This window comes from Cricetulus griseus, chromosome 3, assembly GCF_003668045.3.
Source record: "Cricetulus griseus strain 17A/GY chromosome 3, alternate assembly CriGri-PICRH-1.0, whole genome shotgun sequence".
Lineage (NCBI taxonomy): Eukaryota > Metazoa > Chordata > Mammalia > Rodentia > Cricetidae > Cricetulus > Cricetulus griseus.
The window spans coordinates 198944370-198970952 of NC_048596.1; the positions used below are offsets into that span (position 1 = coordinate 198944370).

At 52.4% G+C, this 26583-nt stretch overlaps 1 protein-coding gene across 2 annotated transcripts in view; it reads left to right on the forward strand.

Annotated features, from left to right (window-relative positions):
• Positions 1-26583, forward strand: part of Zfpm1 (zinc finger protein, FOG family member 1) — a 60330-nt gene that overhangs the window by 25004 nt on the left and 8743 nt on the right. For both annotated transcript variants that reach the window (XM_035442732.1, XM_027410676.2), the window contains 2 exons: positions 2419-2568; positions 20133-20266. In XM_035442732.1, the coding sequence (XP_035298623.1) occupies positions 2419-2568; positions 20133-20266 (284 nt within the window). The remainder of the gene's footprint in view (positions 1-2418; positions 2569-20132; positions 20267-26583) is intronic.

The window sequence follows — 26583 nt, forward strand, 5'->3', positions numbered from 1 at the left end:
CCAGGTGAGTGCATTTCTGAGGTTGAAAACATGCCATGGAAGGAAACCCCACAGACACCCACACCACCCAAACTCTAGGAGACCGGTTCAGGCTAGGGGCTGGATGTAGGACAGTGAGACTTCAGATGTGCCCTGAAGTCCTGGGAAGAGGGACCTCATAGAGGCAGAGTACTTGATAGACAGTATTTTGGAGGCCAGTGAGTTCTGGAGGGATGGTAGAGAGGTACCTAAGGAATACCTACATCCTGACTCAGCCTTGCCATGTCTGTCTGCAGCGCCGAGCTGCAGAAGAACTTCACTCCATACGCATGAACCCTTGTTCCACCTGCAGCCCCAAGCTACTATTCTTTGCAGAGTCTGAATTAGCCCCCACTAATCTCTTCCCACCCCAACCCCAGTGCCAGAGATTAAACCCAGGGCTTCAGGCATACTAGGCAAGCACTGTACCACTGAGCCACACCCCAACCTTGCCCACCAGCCTCTGATTGGACAGTGTAGCTATTGGACCACTGGGAGGATAATCAACTGGTGATGTGACCAGAAGTAAAGGAGAGACAGGTAGTGACCTTAAGCAGAGATCCCCAAGCAACCACCCGTACTATATACAAAGAAGGCTGGTACTGTGGCAGTAGTGCCAGCAAGTGTATAGGGGACCACAGGGATGGAGCAGAGAATGGACAGCAGACAGGGTAGAGGAGTACAACAAAGAGGACAAAGACCTGGGAAATGGCCTGGCCAATAACATGCTTGACACAGGCTGGAGGACTGAGTTTGAGCCTCAGCGTCTCTAAAATCTAAGTGTGGTGCTTATAATCCCAACACTGGGAAAGTGAACACAGGTGTGACCCTGGGTTCACTAGCCAGCCAGCCTAGCCGGATTGGGTGAGTCCTAGGCTAATGACGGACAGTATCTCAAAAAAAACAGGTAGAGAGCAACTAAAGAAGGACCTCCAAGGTTGTTCTCTGGCCACCACACATGAAAAGGCGCGCACGTGCGTACACACACACACACACACACACACACACACACACACACACACACACACACACACGCTGAGAGGGGGTAGGCTGGGGTAGAGGTGGAGGGTGGAGACGAACAAGGAGGAAGGCGGAGGAGGACCATAATGACAGGACAACAGAGATGACAGACAGGGAATGACATAGAGGACAGACAGACATCAGAGAGATACTCAGGGGTCTGAATGGGGAACAGAAATTCCAGACCCTCATTCCTGGGGACTCCTCACTGTGCTCCCCACCAGAGCATCAGAGTCCCTTACTCAACAGCTGTAAGGCAGGGACTCTCCCACTTCCCTTCTTTTTACCAGGCCCAGCACCCAGCCTGAGGCTCTGGCCCTTCCTTGACCAAAGCCCTCGGGGTCAAGCCCTAACTCCATCACCATCAGCTCTCCAGAGACACCTGCCCCAGGAGTGAGGTGGCCTGTGCAAGGCCAGTCTCCAGTCAGGCCCTTGTTAATTGTGACTGTTTTCTTTGCTTTTGCCGGCATACAGTACTGAGGGGTAAAGCTATCTATGGCTGGCTCTGGACCACCTCTCAGCCTCAGTTTCTACCAGATGACCTCCAGGAGAGCAGGTGCTATGCTCACAGGCTTGCCATCTTATCTCCTTCACCATCAGTGCTACCATCAGGAGCTGCACTAAGGCAGCTGTGGCCCAGCTGCCAAAGGGCAAGTGGTTGGCGGCTACTGGACTTTGACCCATGGCTTCCCGGGGAGCTGGCCTTTATCTGATTGGGGAGCTGGGGCTGCTGAGGGGGTAGGCGGGTGGGGCCGGGAAGGATCTGGGACAAACAGCCAGGCCTGCACCTGGCACCGGCGGCTGTGATAACGCAGTGATGGGCGCGATAACGGCGCAAGAGCATATCTGACATTCAGGCGGGTCCAGCACGGCTCCTCGCAGTGGCTGGAGCTCAGATGCCAGCCACTTTGATTTATAGCCAAAAATAATAGGACTTTTATACCATGGGATTGATTTATTTGATGTTAATCACAGCCCTTATCGTGGTATTAATAATCTGCTGTTCCCATGACGTCACCCAGGGGGCTTTACAGGAGCGCATCGATCGGGGGCCACACTGGTTATCTGGCTCGCCAGGAAGGCAAACATGCCCTTTGGGCTGGAATTGGGTGCGGGGCTAGTGGAGGGGCCCAGCTGTTACAGAGACCAGTGAGCCAAAGGCCACAGGCTTAGGTGCACTGGGTGGGCACTTGGCTGGGACAGACAGCAGCTAAGGCATAATTATTATTGCTGTGATCAGCAGGGGCTGAGGGCTTTACAAGACCAAAAGGAAACCTGCAGAGTTAAATGAGGCATGAGGGCAGGTGCCACCTCGCCTCAGTTTCCCTCCTGGTCACAGGCTAGCCCAGAAAGAATGTGACATTATTTTTCTCTCTACAGATGTGAGTCCATCCACAGTGCCAGCACCCCCTGAGTCCCCAGAAGGTCCTGAGGATATGGAGGGGCAGGAGTTGGAGATGGGGCCCCAGGATGAAGAGAAAGAGGAAAAGGAAGAAGAGGCAGCCATTGCCAGTCCCTGGAGTGGACCAGGTAACCAAGCTGACTAGCCCAGCACAGCATTGCTATGACTCCAGGGCAGCCTTGTTACAGCCTTCTGGGTCAGTTGGGGGCTAGGCTATCTTGGATTCTTGGAGACCACTGGTACCCAGGTCTGTGCAGCTGGCCCAAGCAATGTGGTCTGAGTTGGTCTTCACAGTGCCCTCACCCTGAGCCTGTGGTGTAGGCAGAATCATTTGGAGGGTCTGGTGTGACTGGCAATGAGGACTGAGAGATGACAGCAGGGACAGGCACCTGGAGGGGTGTCTAGAGGATGTGGCTGGAGCTGCCAGTCTGGGGTCTTCCAAACAGCAGATGGTTGAGATTCTAAGCTGGGTAGTGCTCAGGTGGGCTCAGGCTTGTGTGAGAAGGAAAGCACCTGCTCTTCCTGGGGGCTTTTCAGCCCATTTGAAGTTCCTAGTTACCATCTGCCCCACAAGCCAATCAGGCCTGTACCTTTGTACATCTTCAGACAGTGAGTGCTACTGGTCACATGCTAAGCTAGAATTGACAGCTGGATCTCAGCTCTCGCAGAATGTGGCAATCATGGTACCCTTGCTTCTGATAAACAGATACCATGGCCCAGGAGCACAGCGGGGGCGTCAGTGATTTCCAGGCCTCTTAGTGAGTGAGGGCTGAGGGCCACTGTGCAGGGCAAGTGGGTGAGATGGGATAAGTGGTGTACGTGTAAGTGGTATATCAATGAGGGAGGAGTTTGGAGCCTGAGCATGTGGGTGGGCCACACATGTGTGCATAGTCACTGAGTGTCATCTGTGTATGAGCTTCTAGGTGTTATCACAACCAGATTCCTATCCTTGGATAGAAGGCATGTCAAGGGTCTTGTCTTGCTGAGGGATCAGAGAAGGCTTTCCCAGGGCAGAGACCCTGTTCCTCCTCCCCCCCCCCCCCGCCCGGGGAACTTGGGACCCAAATTGGAAAAGGGTAGACTTTTAACTGGACACTTAACTGAACATATGAGTGTTTGGGTGGGGTCCTAAGGCATTAGAAGAATACAGGCGTCAGTTGGTGATGTTAAGTCCAGTCATGGAATGTCCCATGGCTGGTGTCCTGGGGCACTCCCCTCTGCCATCCCTTAGTCCATTGATGCTTACCACCTCTCAAGGTTCTAGATGACCTGGCAGAAATGTATGGCAAAGATGTCCACTCCTCTGGAGGTATATGGTGGGAGTTGGTCACTGACCCAGGGTCCTAACTCAGTTGAGGCCAGAGTCCCCAGATCACAGTACCATGATAGGAGTAATTGTACTTCATCACTTGATCACAGGGTGCCAGGGCCTTTTGCACTCACATGCCCAAAGCTATGGAACTGGGCAGAGCCTTGTGTTCAGACTGCCCAGCTTCTAACCAGCCCTGTGATCAGTTTCTCCAGCTAGAAGGGTGACTCAGCACCAGGAGTCCCTGTGTGTCTCTGTTCCATGTCCACAAGCATAGAGTGGACAATGCCTTCTGGGGATGGCAAGGATCATGTGTGTCTATGGACTTCAGTGGCCACTGAGCAGGTAGAAGGCATAGACGGTCCTTATATCAGCCCCATGGGGCCAGCACAGCGTCATACCCACTTCAGTGCAGGGCAGGGCAGTCCACATCACTGGCTGGGAACTGTGTCTTGCTATAGAGGTTCAGATGCCAGGTCACCAACATCCAATTATCCACTGTCCTCATCCACATGAGTATTATTACTTCATTTTTTAGATGGAGAAGCCCTTGTAGTTTGCCCTGCCCCCCTGTGAAGGCCATGCTCCATGGACTGTGGTTTGGGGTCAGGGTGCACCCCAGCTTCCCGAGTTATTTGCATCCCCAGGGCCCAGGCAGTACCCTATCGACTCCCACAGATAGGAATTCTGTGTAGTGGGCAGCGATGGGGTTGATAAGTGGCCGCTGGCCAACCGCCATGGTAGCCATTGCCTATCAGCTCCCACACAGGCCCTGCTTATCACCCAGTGGGGAAGCTGCTAGAGAGGCCCAGGGGGCTCTTATCTCCAGGGCTGCCCAAGCCTGTGATGGGGTTGTAGGGTTAAGGCCTGAAGGCAATGCCCAGTCTGGTGACAGACCAAGTGACCACTTTTGCCTTGCTGGTTGCCTTTGACTCTTTCTGACCTCTGGCCTGTAGCCCCATTCCAGAAGACCTAGGAACCTGTGCTAGGGACCCTGCTTGAGAGGCATCTTCTACTGTTACTCTCTGAAGAGAAGGTATAGAGCTGGCTTCAACTCTTAAGTCTTCCTCTGGCTCTGTCTGGCTCAGAGAAGTGCCTGGGCCTGAGCCCATTCCCATTTGCTCTGTCTGAAGTGGGTAGTCTCTGGACCTAAGATGGAGCTGACAGTCCAGAGCTGACCTCTCCAGAGGGCTGTGCCCATACTGAACACCATCTCATGTTGTGACCCAGGCTTGTAAATATAAGGGGTCACCCATCAGATTCCTCTCCAGATGAGATAAGACTTACACAGGCCCCAGAAAGTGACTGTCCAAGAGCCTGGTCTTATTACTTCTTCATAGCTAATATATATATGTGAGATAGCTCATCTCCTGATGACCCAGGCCTAGAGCAGATGAAGAGAAGTCCTCCAGGAAAAAACTGGCAAAATGGCTTAGCAATTAAAGTGTTTGCCACATAAGCATGAAGATTGGTGTTTCACATAAATGCTAAGTAGACATGGCAGCCTACCTGTTGTAGTTCTAGGCAGACACAGAGGATCCCCAGAGCAAGCTAGTTAACAGTACTGGCCATTAGTGAACTCTGTTTGCTTGAGAGCCCCTGCATCAGTGAATAAGGTAGAAGAGTGATCAAGGATGACTCCCAGCATCAACCTTGGGCCTACATGCACACACACACACACACACACACACACACACACACACACTCATGCACAGGAGTAGAAAAAAGGCAGGGGAAGGCCTCCAAGAAACCCCCATGTCGCCTCCTAATTTCCATGCTTCCAGTGATACCCAGGGGCAGTCACTTGACTGCTGCAGACCCGAGTATAGTTTCACTTACTCAAGAGCTCTATAAACACTAGAGTGCTGTCCCAAGGTTGTATAAATTACCATCACTGTCATGATTCCCTATCCTCTCATGGTTCTATCACTGCACCTAGCTCCCTCCTGCCCCTGCCTGGTACTTGATGACTGTAGCACTCTACAGTCTGGGTAGTTCACGATGGCATTTTTGTTCACTGCCTAGAGTTCTGTGTCTTGCCAGATACTGGCCACTCAGTCTTCCAAGCTGTTGCTGTGAGAGGCAAGAGCCCAGATTTGCTGAGTGTCTATGGGCAGGCTGCTGACCTCTGGACCTCAGTTTCATCTTCTGTATATTGGAGTTGGGGAAGAGTTGTGGTCCTCCAGCTTGTCACCTACTAGGTGGCCTGGTTTCCCTCACACAGGGTGCAGGCAGGTTCAGAAACTCCTCCAGCAGATGATTTTGCATTATATTTGCACTTGAGCAACACAATTGGCAATGTCTTGTTGCAGATCTGATGACTGCACCTGCCCAGAGTCCTACTTTGTATTGAACCCTCAGTGTAGTCTCAGCACCCTTTCTGGACAGTGGGGATGGTGTAGCCCTATGTAGATTATAAAACCCCAGGAAAGTGCCTTCAGGCACACATGATAGAAGTCCGTAAGTGCACAAAACAGGGAAGCCCTACTGTCAGTGCTCAAACAAACCAGATGGTGCTCTGTAGAATGAGGGTGGCTTAGATGGTCCTTCTAAGCCACACTGTGTCTTGCTGTCTGAGTGGTTTGTAGATGCCAGAGAGGGGAGCTTACAAGAAAGGAATGGCCATGTAAAGACCCAGAGAACTTGGAGCCTTAGCAGTCCGTGAGCCAAGGGAGAGTGGACTCAGAGGGGCTGCAACCCAGGGCCCTGTAGATTTGGGCCTGAGCCCAGCAGGTGAGGGGAAAACAGAGACGAATGGAGCAGGAGGGCTTACATGCCCCTGTGGTTTAGCAGGGACACACCCTGGGTCTGAGGGGCCACAGATCATAATGTGGACCCAAACCTCTGGGAACTTGTATACAGGGCTCGGGATACCCTTGCTGAGACCCAACCCTGGCTTCTCGTGGTCCTCAGCTGAGGTCTAATTGGGAAGAAGAATAGAAATGAAGAGAGTCTGGGTTGTCATCTTTGAAATCACCTTCTTTGCAGGAGTGATAGCTGTTTCAAATCCAGGTATGCAGAAGGCTTGAAAGTAGATCTGTAACTTTGCACAGCTACCTTATTGTGGGATGTGGGGACCTGTCCCCAGTGCCTGGTGCCCCTCAGTGTCACACTCCTCCTATCACTTTCCTTAAAGTCAGGAGGACGTAGCTTGCAGATACACCAACCCTGTCAGGATACAAGTCCCACCCAACTCTGTCTGCCCTTCCTGCCCTGGTCCCCATGGCCTATCTGGCATGGTCTTGAACAAGTGTCTGGAAGAAGAGCAGAACCAAACAGGCTCAGAAGCTCCTGTCAATCAGGTAGCATGGTATGGGGTCCTCTTCCTTGGAATTCCTCCAGGGCTGGCCTCAGCAAAGGAATTGATAGCCTACCTAGTTCCTTCCACAAGACTCCATAGATTGGGGGATCTGGGACACAGAGGAACAAGGACCTTTCCAGGCCTCCCAAAGACAGCATGCGTGCCATCAGTACACCAGCTATGTGATGTCTGCCTGTGCCAGCAGAGTGACACTCCATCTGTAATGAGTCTCCCACTGGATATGAATGTCTGGAGGCCAGTGCAGGTATTAGGATGGGAAGCAAACTGACTCACTATGGGGGCCCCAAACCATCCCCTGAGGTATGCTTTCCTGTAAAGTGAATGGAGAGACCCAGAGAGTTCCACCCGCTGTCAGTATGAGTGCAGCCATAGCTAGCAGTGGGAGTCGCGAACCACCAGGACTTCAGCAGTGTTCTGCCCTGTGGGTGTCTTGAGCCTGGAGCTTATTCTGGTCACTGTTTGAGAGCAGGATCCAGGGGCAGATTCTGAAGTTGAGGCAGACCATAAAGAGAAGGGCAAGAGGAGCTCAGGGTGACTTGGGAAGGCTACACCAAGCACACCATGCTAGGTGTGCTAGGTAAACATGTTAGGTGACCCAGGACCATCCCCCTTCAACCATCCCCAGGCAAGACCCAGTTCTTGGTTCTGGAAACCCCTGGAGTGGAGGAGAGGCAGCAGGAGAGCCACCTGAGCTCCTACAGACTCACTGCCCTGAGTTCATGTGAGGATACACATTGGGCTGGGCCCCAGGCTGGCCTTCTGGGAGGGTGTATACAGAGAGACAGGTCAGCAGGGGTGAGGTCCAGGGATGGAGAGAATAAGTAGGTACGCCGTGAGGGTGGGGCAGCTTCCCCATACAGAGTCAAGGTGCTAGGTAGAGGTATGGCACCATCCCGAGGCCCGGGGAGGATGTGGAAGGGGAGGGCACCGACTGGGAATGAGGTGGCACCCTGTGCTCAGCACCTTCCCATGCACATTTTTGAAAGGAGGTGACTGTAGACTTCTTACATGATCCTTGCGAAGGATTAAGACCTGTTAACCTACCCCAGACTCCAAAGATAAAGTGGAGCAGAGAAGGGGAGTCCTGTGGTTTCTCACAGCTGAGATCACAGAGCTCAGCTGACCCCACAGTTCTGGCCTGAGGAAGCCCAGCTGTGTGCTGAGGCCCCAAAGCCAAGGCTGCCCCACTAGAGCAGAGTGTGAAGGAAAGAAAAGTCAGAAAGGACTGTGTCTCTTCCACTAAGAGTTTCTTGGAGCCCAGAACTCTTTCCAGGAGCTTCTATGAACTGAGTGAGAGCCAGTCAGCCCATCCCAGCTCCTTGAGGCAGGGCCAGGAAGGCTGGCCGTGTACCAGGCTAGCGTGTCCCTGAGCAGTGCCAATCAACAAAGGGATGCCTGAGTGTCAAGGCCAAGTGGGAGAGCAGATGACAGCACTAGAGAAGGACCCCATCTCTAAGCTGATGATTGAAAGGCAAATTAGGGTGGAGAGAGGTATTCAGGTAAGGAGCTAGAATATGCAAAGGTCCTGAGACATTGAGGGCATGGCACGATGGAGCCTTAGTGCTAGGTGAGCATGGGTAGAGAGTGCTGGGCACAGATGGGTCAGGGTCCAGGTTATGAGCCATAGACTTTAAGGAAGCCCTCACAGCCTTGTCTTGTCATGGGGCTAGGGATAGAATGCCAGCCCTCAAACACACTAGGAAAGCACTCCACCTCTGAGCCACACCCAATCCCAAAATTTTTGGCTGCACAGTTAAGATGCTAGAAGACATTGGGAGGCATTTGATCAGCTGCCTGGAAGAATAGATCAGAGTGATCTATCCCACAGTCTCAGGGTGGAAGGGACTGTACTCGGGCCATAGGAGGTGTTGTTGGCCATTTCCTGTTGGAGGCCCCAGTCAGATCTTCTGCCCAGGGTCCCAGGGAAGCAGGAGATGGGGGCCCCCTCCCTCCCATGGAGCGGTAGCTTGTTATCTAGACTGTGTCCGGCTAACTAATCTCACAGGCGCGGGGTTTCTGTGTGAACCTCAAGGCCTGTTATCTGGTGGCTGAGGCAGGACGGCTCGTCCTGATGGACAGCCTGGGAGATGGGCCGATAGCTGGCCGTGCTCCCCTCCCCACGACTGACTGGCTGGCTGGCATGTGTGGGTGGGAAGAATCATTCCAGCTATTTTGTGTTATCGTGGGGCCTGGCGTGGCGGTGATAGGCCTATTTGTCTTAGATTAGCCAGCGGGGGAGGGGGCACTAGTAGATGACAGGGGTCACTCTGGGGTCAGCTTCAGAGACCAGCCCAGAAGTTTGGAGTCCCTTTGAAGACTTGTGTTTTTCTGAGACCCCAGGTTGCTATGAAGAATCTGAGGCTAGGAGATGGATGAAAAGACCTAAGGAAATTGTATCTTTACAGTCAGAATAATATATTCTTCCTGCATAGTCACTGAGTACCTCCATGGGCAGGCACACTCAGGGACTGGAAAGACACAGAGAGGACCTTGCCCTCCTAGGATGTATTGGATACACTGCTACCCCCTTGTCTGAGGCCAGAGATGATTCTAGATGGTGTCATAGTGGGGCTTTCTGAGCCAATAAATCATCAAAAACAGTTCCCAAAAACAGTTGTTGGGACAGAAGCCATGGTAAAAGGCCTGAGCTGAATGTACACAGCTAAATCTAAATGCAAGGTGAGGAAAAAGGAGGCTCAGAGGTAGAGGACCCAGCAAGGTGGGACTGTGGCGGTAAGCAGATGGTTATCCTGGAAACAAGGTTCAAAGGTCATAGCCTTGGGTCAGCATGGGCCATGGGAGGATGACTGCTATATGGAGATGGACACCCTAGCTGCCTGCTGGCCCTGCCCATATGAGTCCTGGGATAGACGTGGCTCAGATTCCACCTTGAGACTTGTTCTGAGGCATTGGGCCCTACAAACTGCAGTGGGGAGGGGTCTCACTAGCAATACACAGGTGACCCATCAAACTGTCCTCCTCCCCATGCTGGCTCCCATTCCCTCGTTGCCTCTCATACACTGAGCATTGGGTACATGTCAACCTGTTACAGATCTCAGGGTTGAGGACTCCATCTGAACAGCAGCTAGCGTGGCCGCCAGTCACCAAGGGACAGAAATGTGGCTGAGATATGGGGGCAGGGCCAGTGGCTATGCACTCCAGGGCCCAGAGTTCTTACAAAGCTCTTTATGACACTTAATAGATGACCCCTAAGGCACAGCTGGTATAATAGCATCAGGAGCAGTGGGGGACCAAGCATACCAGGTAGGTCTGTTCTAGGAACAGATCCCACTGGCTGCTGTATTGTTGGAAACAGAGCCCCAAAAAGACTTCAGATGAAATAAGAGTACACTATCCATGCAGCAGGAGGCACTGTGGTACCCCATTACAGATGCAGAAACTGAGGCAGACAAGCAAGATGGGTAGTTTTGGGGAAAACTCTTGCGAGTGTCTATTACCTACCCTGACATCTCAGTACAAGGGGATCTCAGTGGGCACTGGAGGCAGAGGATAGGTGGACAGACAACAGGACATCCAGTGGGAAATGCAGGTGGAGCCCTAGAAGGAGCCTCAGGCCTGGCTGCCCACTGCATGTGGCCTACTGACCTCACCCCCTTCCGGGACCTGCTGTCTGTGGCCAGGGCAAGCTATCTCGGTGGCGGAGCTAATCAAGTCGCTTCCTTCTCCACCCTCCCACCGGCTTCCTGCCCAGCTAGCAGCCCCACAACTAGCCTAGACACCAGCAAGGCAGATCCTAGCCTTGCCAGGGGGGCTTCCAGCAGTTCCCCTCCTGCTCCCTCCTTGGTTATAAGGTCTACATGTCATTTCAACCCTAAGAGTCCTAGTCTCTTTAGAATGGTGGCCACAGATCTGCCTCGGGACCCATGAAGGATAGGCTGCTCTTGATAAGCAGTGTGTGTGGTAGGTGACAGCTATTGTTGCCACCTGTGTGGTCACTTCTGCTGCTCAGAGCCCCAGTATTGTTACTGTCTTTAGCTCCGCCACTGGCTTACTGGCCACAGGTACCCTGACTGACAGTGTCCCTAGCACTGTGACCATCACTGGCAAATCACTTGCTAGCACCATAACCACAGGAGTAAGAGCCAGTGACTGCCAGTTAGCTCTCTCTTCTCTGGCTGTCATGTCCCATCCTGGCCAGAACCACATTGGCACTAGCTATTTCTACCATGACCAACAGTACCTTGTGGAAATAAGAAGGGAGCATGAGGTGACCTTGGGTCTCTATCCTCATTCCTCTAGTTTTTTTTACTGGTAGCAGTGACGGCCTCATCCACAAAGCTGTTCTTTCTCTCTAGGCCATGGACAGGGAGACTAGGATAAGGCAAAGAAGCAGAAGTGGGGCAAATTTGTGTTTCCCTATATCCACAATTGGAATCCACACAGGTCCAGGGTCCAAGGCACACTACTGTGACTCATGGGTACTAGGACATGTTCCCTCCCCTCTCGTCTTACCCTACCCTAGAAGGGAAACTGAGGCAGCTCTGCTTAGTTATAGGTAGCATTGCCCTCATATGAGCAGCATTTATGAGATGCCTCCACCCCTGTGAGACCCAGCATGCTGCCAAGACTTACCCAGACCCAAGATGGGAGCCAGGAAGCAACTCCCACCCACTCCCTGCAAGCTCTGTGACATAGCACTATTCTTTGAGAGGCACCCCTTCCCCATAGCCACGATGGCTCTTTAGTTATTTATTTATTTATTTATTACCCCTCTATCTCTGTGCGTAACTTTTGATTTCCTCACTGCATTTTTTCCATTATAGAGGCGGTGGACGCAGCCGATAAGATCGGTCCCTAGAGATGGGACAAAGGGGCCGCCGTCGGCTCGAGGGCTGGTCATATCCTGCACGCAAGGGCCCAGCGCGGCCTGAGATGAGGCGAGATGCTATCATACCTTATTGTGTCTCATGGGGGCCCTGCCCACCCAGCCCTGCCCCCAGCTGGGCTATCCAGGTCCCCTAGAATCACCATGGTCCTTGAATCCATCCTTTAATCCACTGAGCCTTCCTGTGTCCCTCCCCCCCTCCATATGAGTGGTGCTGTGGGGTGTGTTGGAGCCCTCTAACCAAGGCCTGACACAGCTGTTTGCTGCCAAAGCAAGGACTTGATGGAGCCCTGGGAAATTATCCAGAAAGATCATGTGTGAGAACTGAGGATGGCCATTGTAGTATAGACAGAGGACATCTGACCCTTAAAAAATTTCTACAAGAGCCAGGCAGTGGTGGTGCATGCCTTTAACCCCACACTTGGGAGGCAGAAGCAAGTGAATCTCTGGGAGTTTGAGGCCAGCCTGGCCTACAAAGTGAGTTCCAGGACAGCCAGGATTACACAGAGAAACCCTGTGTTGAGGGGGGAGGATTACACAAGAAAGTGGGAATCATTTTGAGATATGCAGACCCCATAGGAAATCTGTAGGAAGTCCCTGAACCTGACAGGCTTGACCACAGCTCCGCTGGCATTTACTTGGAAACATCAAACTCCTACTGTCTCCTTTGGTTAGTTCTGCCCAAATTCCCCCTGTCCCCAGGCCCACCCTGAAGATAATACATTCTAGATAACATGCAGAAAGAGGAAAGGTGGGACAAGGCACTTTGCTCCTGGGACAGGTGCCCCAGGACCACAAGCTCCAATGCCCAGCCATGCTGGGTGCCTGATTCCAGAGTCAGCAAGGGAGCTGCAGGAGGAGACATGTGGATCTAGGGCAGGTCCAGCCTGCTTGGTGATCCCCTTTCCTGAACCCACACCAGCCCCTGCTCACACCATGTCATCTTCTTCCCTTTTCCAGGCAGGGAGCTTGAAGGACAGAGGCTTGGGTTTCACCTTTGGCCTCCAGGTTAAAAATGAAGTTGACAGAGGCCTCAAAGGCTGAGGCTACTGCCACTGGCTCTTCTGAGCAGAGATGCTAACAAGCCCCTAAACCTCCTTGTCTCCAAACTTCCACAGTGCCTGCCTGACTCATCCTGAGGTGGAGTCCTAACACCCAGAATGATTGGGGGCCCTGTAGCCAAGGCCTCAGTCTCCCCATTTGCATATGCCTCCTTCATAGGGGCCCCTGGTCTGTGTACAGAGAATCAGCAGATGCTTGGGCCCTGAAGGACCAATGTGCTCCAGGTGGTAGCTGCATCCTAACATGCTGGCCTCCCCAGCACCTGCCTCACCGTCAGCTGTTGGCCCCAAGACATAAGTGCCTATAGGCTAGGCAGCCAGCTGTCACCCCAGGTAGGAGAGGACTGGCCTTTTCACCCTTGGCAACACCTCCACACACCCTCATACTCACCCTTCTGACCACTGAGACTAGAAACTGGCACCAGAAGGCAAAAGAATGAAGACAAGGTGGGTGAGTGCACTGCGCAGGATGGAGCCAGGTGAAGCCAGGCTCTGGGCAAGGACCAGGATGTCCATGCCATCACAAGTAGACAGGAAGGTGTGGGGGTGACCTACACTGATGAGGCTTCCTCTGTCCCCATCCTTGGAGGAAGATGGTGGAGCATCAAGCATGGAGTTCTTAAAGAAGCCTAGTAAAGACATATCTGCACTTCAAGGCAACCTGGAAGCCATGACTCTCAGCCTCCTCAGGCATGTGAGGGTAGGCAGGAAAGAGCTCCTTGCCTGGGTGTGGCACACAAGCTGCTAAGGGAGATCTGTGTGTCTGTTGATGGGGAGTGGGGGCTCAAGCAGGTCTGGCTGCTTTGGCTGTGCCCTGAAGGGACAGGTGTAGTATCCCTCTCCAAGGAATCCTGTCTCCAGGTTCAGTAGGGGTGATCAGAGCTAGAATCCTGGCTCTGAACCATACAGAGACCTAGGAGGAGCAAGTTACAGCCACCTGGGCACTGTCGAGGAGGAAGGCATCCCTTGCTCCATTACAACCTATAAATAGATGTACCTTCTGTGAGAGCCAGCCCTTCCCCAGAACAAGCTCAGTTACCCCAGGTGCTAAGAGGCCCCCACAGATCCCAGGAAGGAAAAGCCCCACCCTGCATAACCTGCTCTTCCCAGGTGGACCCAGATCTGCCATTAGCAAGGGCCAGGGTTCAGCCGATAAAAGCTGGCTGTTGCTCCATGTCAAAAAATCAATACTCAACAAGCACAGTCCCAGAGACCAGGGAGGGGCCATAGGCTAGCTGGAAGAGCCAGGGCTTCAATACTCTGGACCAGCCCTCCAATCCTGCACCAGGATTCCCAGTGACCCAGACCCTAGACCAAACTAACCACACATACATATCCCACCCTGCACCCTTTTGTAGACAGGAAACTTGAGGCTGACCTTTTTCTCCCCAGGGCCACCAGAGTGGTGACAGGACCTGAGGAGGAAACTGGATGGCAGGCAAAAAAAGCTCACAGACGTAGGGAACAGAAGCAGTGGTGCCCTTCCACCCCCTGGGACCAGCTGCCCCTTCTCCCAGGCACAATACCTTCCTGAGTCTGGGACACATGATGCCTGGAATATCCCTGAGGGTTAGCAATCTAGGGAGCTAGACACCTGTTTCCTCTGAGGTTTGAGCCACTGGGAGCAGTGAAGTGAGAGGGAGGGGCCTCGGGCACAAAGAGGAGAGGAATACAGCACCAGGCTTCCCAGGATCCTGGTGCAGCACCCCATGGACCAGCCCACCGTAACCTTCTGTAGACACTGCATTCGTATGTCCCAGCACTGTCCTTTGCTGCCTTCACAAGGGTGGACATATGTGGTTCAGGGCAGAACCGCTTCCTGGTATGAGTGGATCACATCCTTCCAGGACTTGACCCCAGCTTTCTGGTGGCCCCCTGTCGTCCCAGCCTGGCCAGAAATGCTGTCAGAAATCAGACTTTAAGGAAGCCAACTGACTGATTTCCCTGGTGGCTGGCAGCTGCAGATGCTCTTCGAGTTCATACCCTGAGTCCTGAGGGACAGGGCAGAGACCCTCCCATTTCCCATGGAGCTTATCCTGGCCTTTGGTGCCTCTGCTTCTGAGCGTAGTGCTCAAGCTTGTGTCCATGGTATTTGATATTCTGCAGCTCACCTAGTTGGTGCCATCGTCTCCCTCTATAGAATATCTAACAGAAAATCTTTCCATCTTGGCTGTGCCAATGGCCACAGGCTTGAGATTCCCTGCTTAGTTCCCTGCAAGTGAGTACTGGGACCATACTGGGCTTTCAGGATCATTTTCTGTCCCTATTGCTGCTCACATTCCTATCTGTAAATGGGAAATCTTGTGGCTAAGGTTGGCATACCCACCTGCCTGATACAGGGGATTTGCTATGAGTGAGCCAGCACCACCCAAATTGGAGTCATGAGTTTGGGGTCAGAGGGAACTGGCTGAACTTTCCCTACTGGCCATATAACCTTGGGAAAGTTCCTTGACCTCTTCAAGCTTGCTTTCAATGCCCTCCCCCACCCCTTCTTCCCTAAAAATTGCTTAGCGGACAGAGACTCTGAGGCCTCAACAACCAAGCAAGGGCAAGCATAACGCACAGGGCCCTTTTTACAATGTCTTTCAGTGTGGCTTGGTCCAGAGAACATGTTCCAGATGCTCTCACCCCTCCTTCATCTGCTCTGTGACTTTGGGGGTGGGCCACTTGTCCTTTCTGGGCCCTGGTTTTAGCAGGAGCAGGTATCTTCTGGGCCATACTGTTTGCCTACCCTGTTTTATATTCACCTGCAGAATCTTCTAGACCCTGCCAGACTGGGGCTTCCCTCTCTCTCGCTCATGCCTTTTTCTTTCCTTTACTGTGACTTTTATCAAAAGCAAACAGGGTGATCCTTGTGATAGGGGCCGCTCCCCAGCTGCCCTGTAGGAGCCACAGGGCGGGATGGAGGGAACGATGGGCTGATTAGATAAGTAGGTACTGGTGGTGAGCTGGTGGGCACCCACATTCCAACCACAGACTCCACAGGGCATGGTGGGGGCTTTGGGTGGTTGGTTTGGTACTCGAGAGGCCCTGGCCATTGGCATAAGGGGGTCTACCCCCATTTGAGGTGAGGAAGCCTCTTGCTAATGCTTCTGTACACCACAACCTCCTGTTTTAGAGCTGCATGCCAGCAGATGGGGCATTACTCACATGGGAAAACTAGGGTGGTGTGGGTCTTATCAGACGGTCACTCCAAGGTCAGGGCTTAAGAGTGACCATACTTGAGCCAAGTGGTGGTGACCTTTAATCCCAGCACTCAGGAGACAGAAGCAGGTGGATCTCTGTGAGTTTGAGGCTAACCTGGTCTACAAAGTGAACTCCAGGACAAGTAGGACTGTTACACAGAGTAACCCTGAAACTCTGTCTCAAAAAAAAAAAAAACAAAAAAAAAACAGAGTGGCCATGCTTGGGGAGCCAGAGAAATGGTTAAGTGGTTAAGAGCACTTGTTGCTATTTCAGGGATCCAAGTTTGGCTTTCAGCCCTCATGTCAGGAAGCTCCAACTCCAAGGGGATCTGACATCTTCTTCTGGCCTGTGTGAGCCTATATACACACATGGTATACCTATACACTGACATACACTGTGAACAAAACATTAAAAAAGAAAGAAAGAAAAAGGAGTGGCCACACTTGGGGCTGTGACCTTGGAGAATTTGTGTAAGATCTCTGGGCCCCCGTCACATACATAAAGAGGAGGCCAATGCCAGTACTGGGTGGTGCTGTGCATGTTGTTGAGGGAAGCCACTTAGATTTCAAGGCAGAGCTGGAACTGGGGCCTCAATTCAGGTCGGAGGAGCTCCCAGGCCAAGGGCACCACCTGTGAGGCCAGTCTCAGCACTGCAATAAACATGGCCCTTTAGCCTTACACTCACAGGCTCTTTAGGATGACTTTGGCACCTCTTCTACAACAGTGAACTGAGGCTCCAGCAGGACAGGACATGGCCACTAGGGCAGTGTCAGGACTTGGCCTGTTGGTTTGAATACAGTTCTGCCACCCAGAGCACCCCAATGATCACCAGTTCAACCCCACCCCCAGCCAGGCTCCAGCTGAGGAGGTGGATCCTGAGCTTCTGTTCCTGGGGGGTGAGTGCCCTGAGGGCCGTATATGACTAACATTGCAAACAGATAAATATGCAAGGTTCCTTGAAGATGCTTCTGGGGAATGCAATTACATCCTAGCACGTGTTCTAGAAGCAATGTGTACAATTGTTTACCCGAATACATTAGCCCTTGGCCCAGTGCTGGACCTGTAGTGACAGCCTGGTTCCTGCCAAGGGTCCACCAGAGAACATTAGGGAAACTGAGACCAGAGCCAGAATATTTCAGCTCTGGAAGAAGCCAGCTTCTCCCTCCTACGTCATTCCTCAACTGAGGTTATAAGTGTGGCGACTCTGGCTCAAACTCAGCCTGTCTGCTATGCATACTCCAGCTAGTTGTTGATCCTCTTTGAGCCTTAGTCTCCTAGGTATGCCAGGAGGAATCCCGTAAGTCCTGTTTGATGCTGGGCTAAGGCATTCAGAAGATGGGGCCAGGGTTCATGTTAGGACTGCTGGTCTTAAGAGACAAAAGACATGTTCTCCTTTCTCCAACTGAGGGAACAGGTGACCAAGGCCTGAACCAGGCTGGAACCCACCATAACAGCCTGCCATAGGAGCTGCCTGTGCCCATAAGGGCATCTGGACAGCACCTTGTTCCCAGAATTCCCAGAATAGAAGCTATGGCCCAATCCCTGCCCCCCGGAAACCCCTCGGGGCTCTGATAGAGAACACATGCCACAAACCCAGATACTAGATTATGGCCACATCTAGCCCAGGTTTCCTGTCACCGCCATTGAGCTCCAGTTTTTGTAGAACACTGTCTTTCCAGCCCCTCACCTGCCAGGCCTCTATAACCCTGAGCTTGCTTTCGTACACTCTCAGTCTCAGGGTCCTTGGAAAAGGAATCACTTCTCCATGCCCCACTTGTCTGCTATTGTTTGAATTGCTATGAGAGCATCTCTGCTGGGTGCTAGCTCATTTTTTGTCCATAAGGGGTTGGTGCAGGAACTATGTTTTCTAGCATAGAAGCCCAATTGCATGGGTCACCCTGCACAAGGTGCCGGGGTGAGCTGAGGCTGAGATCAGCTGTTCTCCCCTTACCTATCTGCCTCAAAAGGCAGCCTCAGACTGGCTGGCCTGGACCCTGGACCAGAGAGGTATGTTACCATAGTGATTGTTGTACATCCCCAACTCTCCTAGGCTTCCTCCAGTCCCTGAGTGCAGAGTGGTGCTGCTGTCCCCCGGGAGAGGGACCACAGCCCTTATCAGCAACCAGCCCTCTCTGGCAAAGTGTGATACCCAGAGGATAGGGTGGCTGCCGTGGGAAATGCCAGCCATATTCTTATCTGGAAGGCTGAGCCATGGCCATGAACTCTGATTAGGGTGCGGGGCCGTTTGTCGGTGGGTGAGTGAGGGGGTGGCACTGACTGGCTCCTTCCCCGTGGGGGCTGGAGGCAAGCTGGAGCCCAGAGCTGTCCAAAAGGGCCTGGCCTCCACAGGTAGCAGCATGGATGGGTGTGGCTGTAGGACTGCCCATGCCACACCCTCAGGGTGACCTGCATCAACTGCCTCCCTACCTTGTGCCCCAATTTGTGAGGACACAGCCTCAGATGAAGGTATCCCTGTAACAGGGAGCTCCTGACACAGGGGCTGCCAGGTCTCATCTCCTGAGGAATGTTCTAAACACAGAATAGGAGTCATGTGGGGGTAGATGACTTGGCTGTCTGTCTCAAGATCCAGGTACACCCTTCTCAGGATAGAACTTCCGGACACCTAGGTGGGATCCTGGTTGGCCAAGCTTTAAGCACAGACTCTCAAAAGAATTCTCTGGTCTAATTCCATTTCTGTTGTGAGGGCCATTGTGTGGGGACCAAAGACTTAAGTACCAAAAACAGGGGAAGCTGACAGGTCACTGTCACAACAGATAAAAAGCCCTGTAGTCAGTTTCCTCATCTAGACTGGAAATAAACTTCACAGGAACTAGTCTCTGTATCCCCCTTAGGACAGTGCTGCCCAGTTCTTGTCTCTGCTCCTATAGATGGTACTGACCATCCCCGTGTCAACTTTGAGCCATGGCCTGTGGGACAAGGGAAGGGGAGCCAGTGGGACAACCCTGCACCAGGACAGTGTCCTGGTTGAGCTGCAGAGGACTGGTTGCTTTTATGAAGGGTAGAGCCTGCCTTCTGGCCCCTCAGCCCCTCTCCCACTCCCAGGCTGATAAAGGGGTGCGGGCCTCCTTGGCCTCCAGCCCTGGTCCACTGCCATCTTATCAGCCCTGGGGAAGACAAAGGCCCAGTTACAGCTCTCCATGGGGCCTCCTGGCGTATTTACACCTTATCTCCACCATTAGCTGGCCAGTTATCTGATGATCAAGCCCATTAAGGCCACAGCCTGCCTGATGGGGCTCCAGGAAGTGGGGCCGCCACAGCTCTCTGGCCAGGGGACCAGGCCAGGCCATGTGAGGCCTCCACTGGCTGGCAGCCTGAGTAGCAGGTGGACAGGGCAGAAGGTGTGTGGCCTGGGGAAGTACCACCCTTTGAGGGAATGACCATACTCCTGCCTCCTTTAAAGAAACAGAGGCTCAAAGTAGGGCAGGTGGCTGGCCAGGTGTCCATATGTCCCACAGCTAATACCAATTAGTACAACCAAGGGTCTCCTTGTCCCATCCTGCAGGCCACAATCCATCAGAAGTTCTAGAAGCCTCATGTGGCATACCCTCTGGCTCTGTATTTTCCATCTGCCTTTCTTAAAGACACTGTCTTTTATTTAGAACCACCTGCAAATCCAGGTTGATCTTATCTCTTGATCTTTAATTTAGTCACACCTGCAGACCTTTTTCCCCGCATGCAAGGGACATTCAGTTACAGGTGATGTCCTGTAAAGGGCTACCATTTGACCTCATGCACGAGGTTCTGCGTGTAGTGTATGGCACACACAGGTTCTGCAGACTATGAGCAAGGCCATGGTGTGACCTGCCTGTCCACCTCTCTGTGGCATTTCTGCAACTCAAAAAGGGCAAAGGCCTGGCTCTAGGACCAGGCCAGGATGGGGACTATGGGACAGAAGTGGGCTGGGGGATCACCAAGCAGCCACCTCACCCCACCATGTTTCCCTTCAGAGGAGCTGGAGCTGGCACTGCAGGACGGGCAGAGGTGTGTGCGGGCCCGACTGAGCCTCACTGAGGGTCTATCCTGGGGCCCATTCCATGGGAGCATCCAGACCAGAGCCTTATCCCCTGAGCGGGAAGAACCGGTAAGGAGCTAAACCCCAACTCTTGCCTTTACCCATGGGGAACTTTGGTGGAACCCAAAGAGCCAAGGGTAAAAGGGAGGGACTTCCTGGGAGGCCTCTGAAGGGAGTGATACTGTGCTTTTGGGGACTTCCTAGGGGAGTAGAGCCCAGCAGAGAAAAGGAAGGGTGTCCAAAGGGAGTGAGCAGCAAGGAACAGGGTGCTCATCAGGTTGGGAGGGAAAGGTGGCCAGGGGTGGGCAGCAGCTTGAGTGAAGGGGGTGGTGGTGCTGCAGAAGATAAGTTCCTTCTGACACAGAAACAGGTGCTGGGGTAGGCATGGCTTTCCGGCACTGGCTCAGCTTGCTTGCTATACTGCTTGCCCTATACTGCTGGGCAGAGATTTCCTAAGGCAGCCTCCTTCCCCACACACAACTACACTGCCGTTTGTCTTGGACTTGCTTCTGAGGCTGCTTCTGTTATGTCAAGTTGGCCTGGCTTCCTCCTGCTGTGATGTGTGGGTTCCTTTTGAAATCACTGCAGATGGAAAAGGACACCAGAACACAGAGACCTGAGTACAAACATGGGGCAGCTGTGTAGGCAGCTGATGAGCAGGAATTGGAGGGGCTTGTGCAATGTTCATGGCGTATAATGGCAAAGGCCTGGGAGGCCCAACAGCTCCTAGGTTAGCCCTGTCAAGCCTAGGATAAGGTGTCTTTATGCCAGGGCACTGTGGTGGTGTAGGCCCTCTGTCTCCTAATGTGGCAATCGGGTGTGGCTTTATCCAAGATATTCACTGGCCAGCCAGTGCCACATGCTTCTGGATTCCTTGATCTGAGGACTGCCTTCTTAGTACCCTTTGCAGGTGAGGCTAAGACTTCCGGCTGTACTTCCCCAGCATCTAGAAGTCAGGATTGTGCACACACAGTCTCATATTCAAAAACATTACAGAAGCACAGACTGCTAATACAATGGCCATAGGCAGGTGTGGAGCAGCAAACAGGTCCCTAGCACAGACTACCCACTCACAGCCCCTTCTGCACTAGTCATATGTGGTGACTCAGAATCTCTATGTTGGGACAACCTTTCTCATGTTGGAAAAGCTCACTGGGTTCAAATAATCCACCTACAGAGGCTTGTGGCCTGTCCCCATAGCTTTTCAGCCCCCAGGATAGGTATACTTGTCCCAAGCTGTCCAGTGAGAGCAGGAAGGAGTTGGTCCTGGACTAAGCATGTCCACCTGGGGTTTTCTGTTTACTATGTCCCAGGCAGATCCCTTCCTGCTCAGAGCCACTGTTTCCTCAGTCCTTGAGACCACAGGCAGGTCACATGGAACCTAGAGGCTTCCTTTAGGCGTAGGTCTGCAGAGAAGATAAGGTCAGGCTGTGCTCTGTGAAGTAGGAGTCGATCCCCTTACCTGCTGGCAGCTTTGTGGAGTGAGTGAGATAGGCCTAGAATGGTACTTGACCCTGTACATGTTCAGTACAGCCTGAGGAAGGAGGCTAGCCTAAGGTCCAGGGAGGGATGTCATGATGCACACCACAGCTGAATGAGGTCCAGTAGGAAGGAAGCCAGGGCATTCAAAGTGGCTCTACAGGGTGAGCATATTATTGTGTACGGTAGACAGCAAGTGACTTGGAGACCACTGGCACTGGTTGGTCAGAAAGGAGTCTGTGTGCAACCAGGAATCTGGTGGCCCCTATCTCCACATTCTATTCAGGAAAACCCTCATGTAGCAACAGGAGCAAAGTCAGGTCTGCCCAGGAACTGGCACCCAGGTCCTGGTGTGCCCTGTGACAGTCTCCTCTGTATTCCTTGGGGTGGTCAACCCAAGATAGGACAAATAAGTATGTCCCCAGGAACATTCTACATGGCATCCTCCCCAAACCCTAGAAGGCAGGCCACTGTTGCCAATTTTTAAAATTTATTCTCACCCTCCTCTCTCTATGTCCATCTATCTGTCCTTCCACACATTCCAACATATAACTTGTGGCGGTCAGAGGACAACTTATAGGAGTTGATTTGTTCTTTCTACCTTTTGGGTCCTGGAGAATGAACCCATATTGCCATCCTTAGAGGCAAGCCTCTTTGCCCACTGACCCATCTCCTTAGCCCCAAATGACCCTATTTTATAGATGACAAAGCTAATGCTCTGAGGCTCTTACCTAAATCACCGTGATCCAGAGAGCTGAGGGAGAGCTAGAACCTAGCCCAACTGTGCTAAACTCTTCTCCTGCCATCTCAAGTCACCCCTCCTCACAAGAGCCTCTGTCCCTACCACCCTTTGTTCCCAGTTTGACTCCTGGAATAGCTCAGCCTGGGAAGGTGGCAAGAACTAGAGTCCCCACCCAGGTGTGAGATGCTGGCCAATGGAGTGCCAGCATCACAATGTCTCTGAGGCTCCTAGAAGAGGGAGGAAGCACCTCCCTCACTCCCCTCTATCTCACAGAATTAAATCCTTGATTAACCCTTATCTCCCCAGCCAGGCACTATCTCTGCCTTGGCGCCAAGCGTCCAGACACACGGTACAGATGATTGATTTCTGAAAGATATGGGCGCCTTTGCGATACTTCGTTTATTGTCTAAATATTTTTGCTAACATTCAGCGGGCTCTTATCAAGTTCTGCTGATGGGTCCCAGTTCTCCCCGCAGCCTGAGGAAGAAGTCGCCTCCTGCCCCATGGCCCTATCAGCCGCCAGGCAGTTCCTCCTCTCCCCTTAGAGAAGGAGGAGGGAGTGTGTGCAGATATGGGGCCCCTTTCCCCGGCTTCTCTTAGGCTGGGGGCTGCTCACCATGGGGACATGGTGAAAGGGAAATTCCCCCCCCCCAACATTGCTACCCACACCAGATATCCAAGGTTAGTATCCAGGAAGGAAACTGAGTCACACAGCCCTGAATGGAGAGTTGGTAGTCTTGAATCCATGGTTTGCTATGGTTTCCATTGCCTGTAAAAGAGGACAGTTGAAAAGGCTTCTTAAGGTCCCAGCTCCACAATGTACCTCACCCCCAGATGCTCAGGATGGGTTAATGAAGAGGGAGGAGATGAGGATGCTGTGTGGATGGCTGTATTGATGAATGTAAGGATGAGTGGGTGAGCACATAAAGTTGGGTAAGGAGTGAGTGGGTGAGTGGATGGGTAAATGAGAGTAGATGGGAGGTAAGTGGATGGATGGATGGATGGATGGATGGATGGATGGATGAGTGTATACGGAAGCATAAACGGTTAGTTAGAGGATGGATAGTGGGTGGGTCATTCGATAAGTGAATGTGTAGATGTGTAATCATGAACGGGTCCATGTGTAGGTGGACACATGAACAGGTTGAGAGGAAGGAGTGAATAGATGGTGAGTGGGTGGATGATAGGTCGATGAATGGATGGCTGGAAGAGTGGATGAGAAGACAGAAATGGGTACATAAGTGGATGGATAGAAGAATGGTGAGTGCATAACCATTCACTCCAGCCTGGCCATACTAGTTCTGCCTGTTCATTGTTCCCCTCAGCTTACTTACTTTGGCCAGGAGCCCACCATAACACCAGTGAAGCCAGGGGAGGGCCCATGACAGCTAAGCAGGGAAAGATGCTAGAGAGACTGAAGTGGGACCATCTGGGTCCAGCCTCCACATGGTTTTGGGCAAGTGTTCACTTAAAAGTGTGGAATGGCTTTTAGGTCAACCCCTAATGGTCTGGGGACCTCTCACCTGAGGATTGAACTAGGAAACCTAGGCTATCATGGCAAAGCCCTGACTCGCCTCAGACCCCACCCTAGCTGGGGACTTTAGGAGAATGCTGGGGCAGCTTGGGTTTCAGCCACATCTCTGTGTAACTGGAAGGAAAGGCCTCCTTCCCAGGACACACAGCCCAGCTGTGCTCACTGCTGCTTTACCCAGACAGGGATATACTGTGTTTGGGTCCTGCTTTGCTGACCTACTAGGGCATTCCAAACCCCATCTTACTGCTCAGAAGAGACAGCCAGCCTCAGGGACCTCAGCTGGAAACAGCTGTCTGGTGTACTCTGACAGCAGGCAGATCCTCCCATAGATGCCCCCTGAGTGCTATAACCTGGAGTACTGGAGTCTCAGTTACACTTGTCATGGTTGAAGACGGTGGCCACTATCCCAGCGGGTAGAGGTGGCCCTGTGGGTCTTTGAGGCAGAGTCTGCTGAGACCTCTGGTGGCCCCAGGGCCCTTGGCCATCACTCTGTCTGCTGCTGACTTCATGTGGCTCCTGTCTCCCCATTGCCTCTTCTCTTTTTTAGGCCACTTGTTATTGGGCCCAGGACTGCCCTGCTTCAGGTACTTTCAGATTTTCATTTTGAGATTCTGAACTCAGATTTGCAAGACCCTTTCTCTAAATGAGATGACTCTCACAATTCTGGTGACATCTGTGAAGCTACCATTGTGCCCACTCCACAGAGACTGGGGTAGTCATGAGTATCATTTGGCTGGGTCACCAGGCAGAAGCGAAAGTGTACTTCTAGTCTAGGCTTTCTGCTGGCCTTGTGGGGGCCTGGGCACCCTTCTTCTCCATGCCTCAGTTTCCCTTTTGTTGTGGTAGGAGCTTAGGAAATACCCAGCTCCAGGCTCTGTTCAGGCTCTCCTACCTGCTTCTGAACTAGAGCAGCTATAGCCTCAGGCCCACCTGCAGCTACCTCATCTGTGGGCCCCAAAGCCACCTGAGATAAAAGGCTGTGAGATATTCCAACAGAGGGATGGCTGGCAAGGGTGGCTAAACCATACACCTGGGACCTTCCCTGCAGGTGATCACTCATCTCCTGGGTCAGATTCACTGCATTTCTCTGCCTGTGATGGCCTAGCACCCTCCCTGGCTCGTCTTCTAACATAAAACCCAGTTAACAGCAAGCCCAGACCTGACACTTTCTGGACCCTTGTCTCCTATTGTCCTTAACAGGCCCTAGTCCATCCTCTTTCCTATTTACTTTGCCCCTAGCACCTGGCACACAGCTGGCCTTCAGAAACCATCTGAGGAGTGAATGAATGAATGAATGAATGAATGAATGAGTGAATACGTGACTGAAAAGGCCACTGGGACGGGGCTGAGCTTCTCAGACCTGTGTGCATAGCCATCTTACTGGGCTTCAGCCCTGCACATGTGAGGTGGGCAATGGGCATCTGGGAAAAAGAAAGGAGCCCTGAGCTGCCATCACTGTGGAAGATGAGTGGATCAGTAAATTCTCAGCACAGGTGGATGGATCAGGAGAGCAGTTAGTACTGGAGTCACCCAGTCTCAGCCCTGATTGTCCAGCTCATAGAGATCTCAAGTCCAGGCAGCAGTGTGGGATGCCATTTCTGGGCCAAGCTGCCCACCTGAAAGGGCCTACTTCCCTATAAATGTCTTTATACTTGGACAACAAGGTTTGGGAGCAGCCTCGGATAAAGTTGTCGTAGCAGATGGTGCACAGATATGGTTTCTGATGACTGTCGGCCCCTGGAGTCGAGACACTGACCTCTTTGTTGGGGGTAACAGGAGCAGGCTCAGATCCATGGGAGAATTTAAAGTGGTTGACATCATCCTAAGCTGGGGGCTGGGATGAGTTAGAGCCAGGAGGAAGAGACAAATGGCGACTTGGATGGTGACCTGGAATGAATTCTCTGACCCTGGGCACACCTATACAGATAAGTGGGTGAGGCACTGAGACCAGGGAGAGAGATGGTTGCATCATGCCTCCGATGGTCTCTGCAAAAGGGCCAGGCTATGAGAATCAAACATAAGTCCCATACTGAAGATATAGCTTGACTGGTACAGTACTTGCCTAATATGCACAAAGCCCTGGTTTCAATCCCCAGTATTACATAAACCAGCCATGGTGGTACACCTGTCAGCCCAGGAATCAAGGGGTAGAAGCCAGAGGTTGAAGTTTACAATCATCTTTGACTATGTAGCAAGTTCAAGACCAGCCTGAATTACAGAAAAACTTGTCTGGTAGCTCTCCCATCTGAAAAATAAAATAGACCCTTTTCAGGCCTGTTCCTTGCTGCCCATGGGTGGGGCAGGACCCTGTGGGGCTTTGGCTGGTGCCTTCAACACTAGAGAAGAGCTTCTATTCCAGAACTGTTCGGCAATAAAAGACTAAAAGAAAGAAAATAAACAAGCCACACTCCGGGACCTTAACCTGTCTGTAGGGGAACCTGTAGCCAGCCCCTGCTCCTGTCCTTCCATTCTAGCCACTGCCAGAGTAGATCAAAGAGTGGCCCTTGCTGACTTGGAGGTTCTGGACCAAACTGGGAGCTGACCAGGTATGTCAGGTCAGATTGAGCAGTGCTCCATCCTCCAGGGTCTAAGAGATCCAGATAGGAAAAAGAAGGAATGTAATCCCTGTCT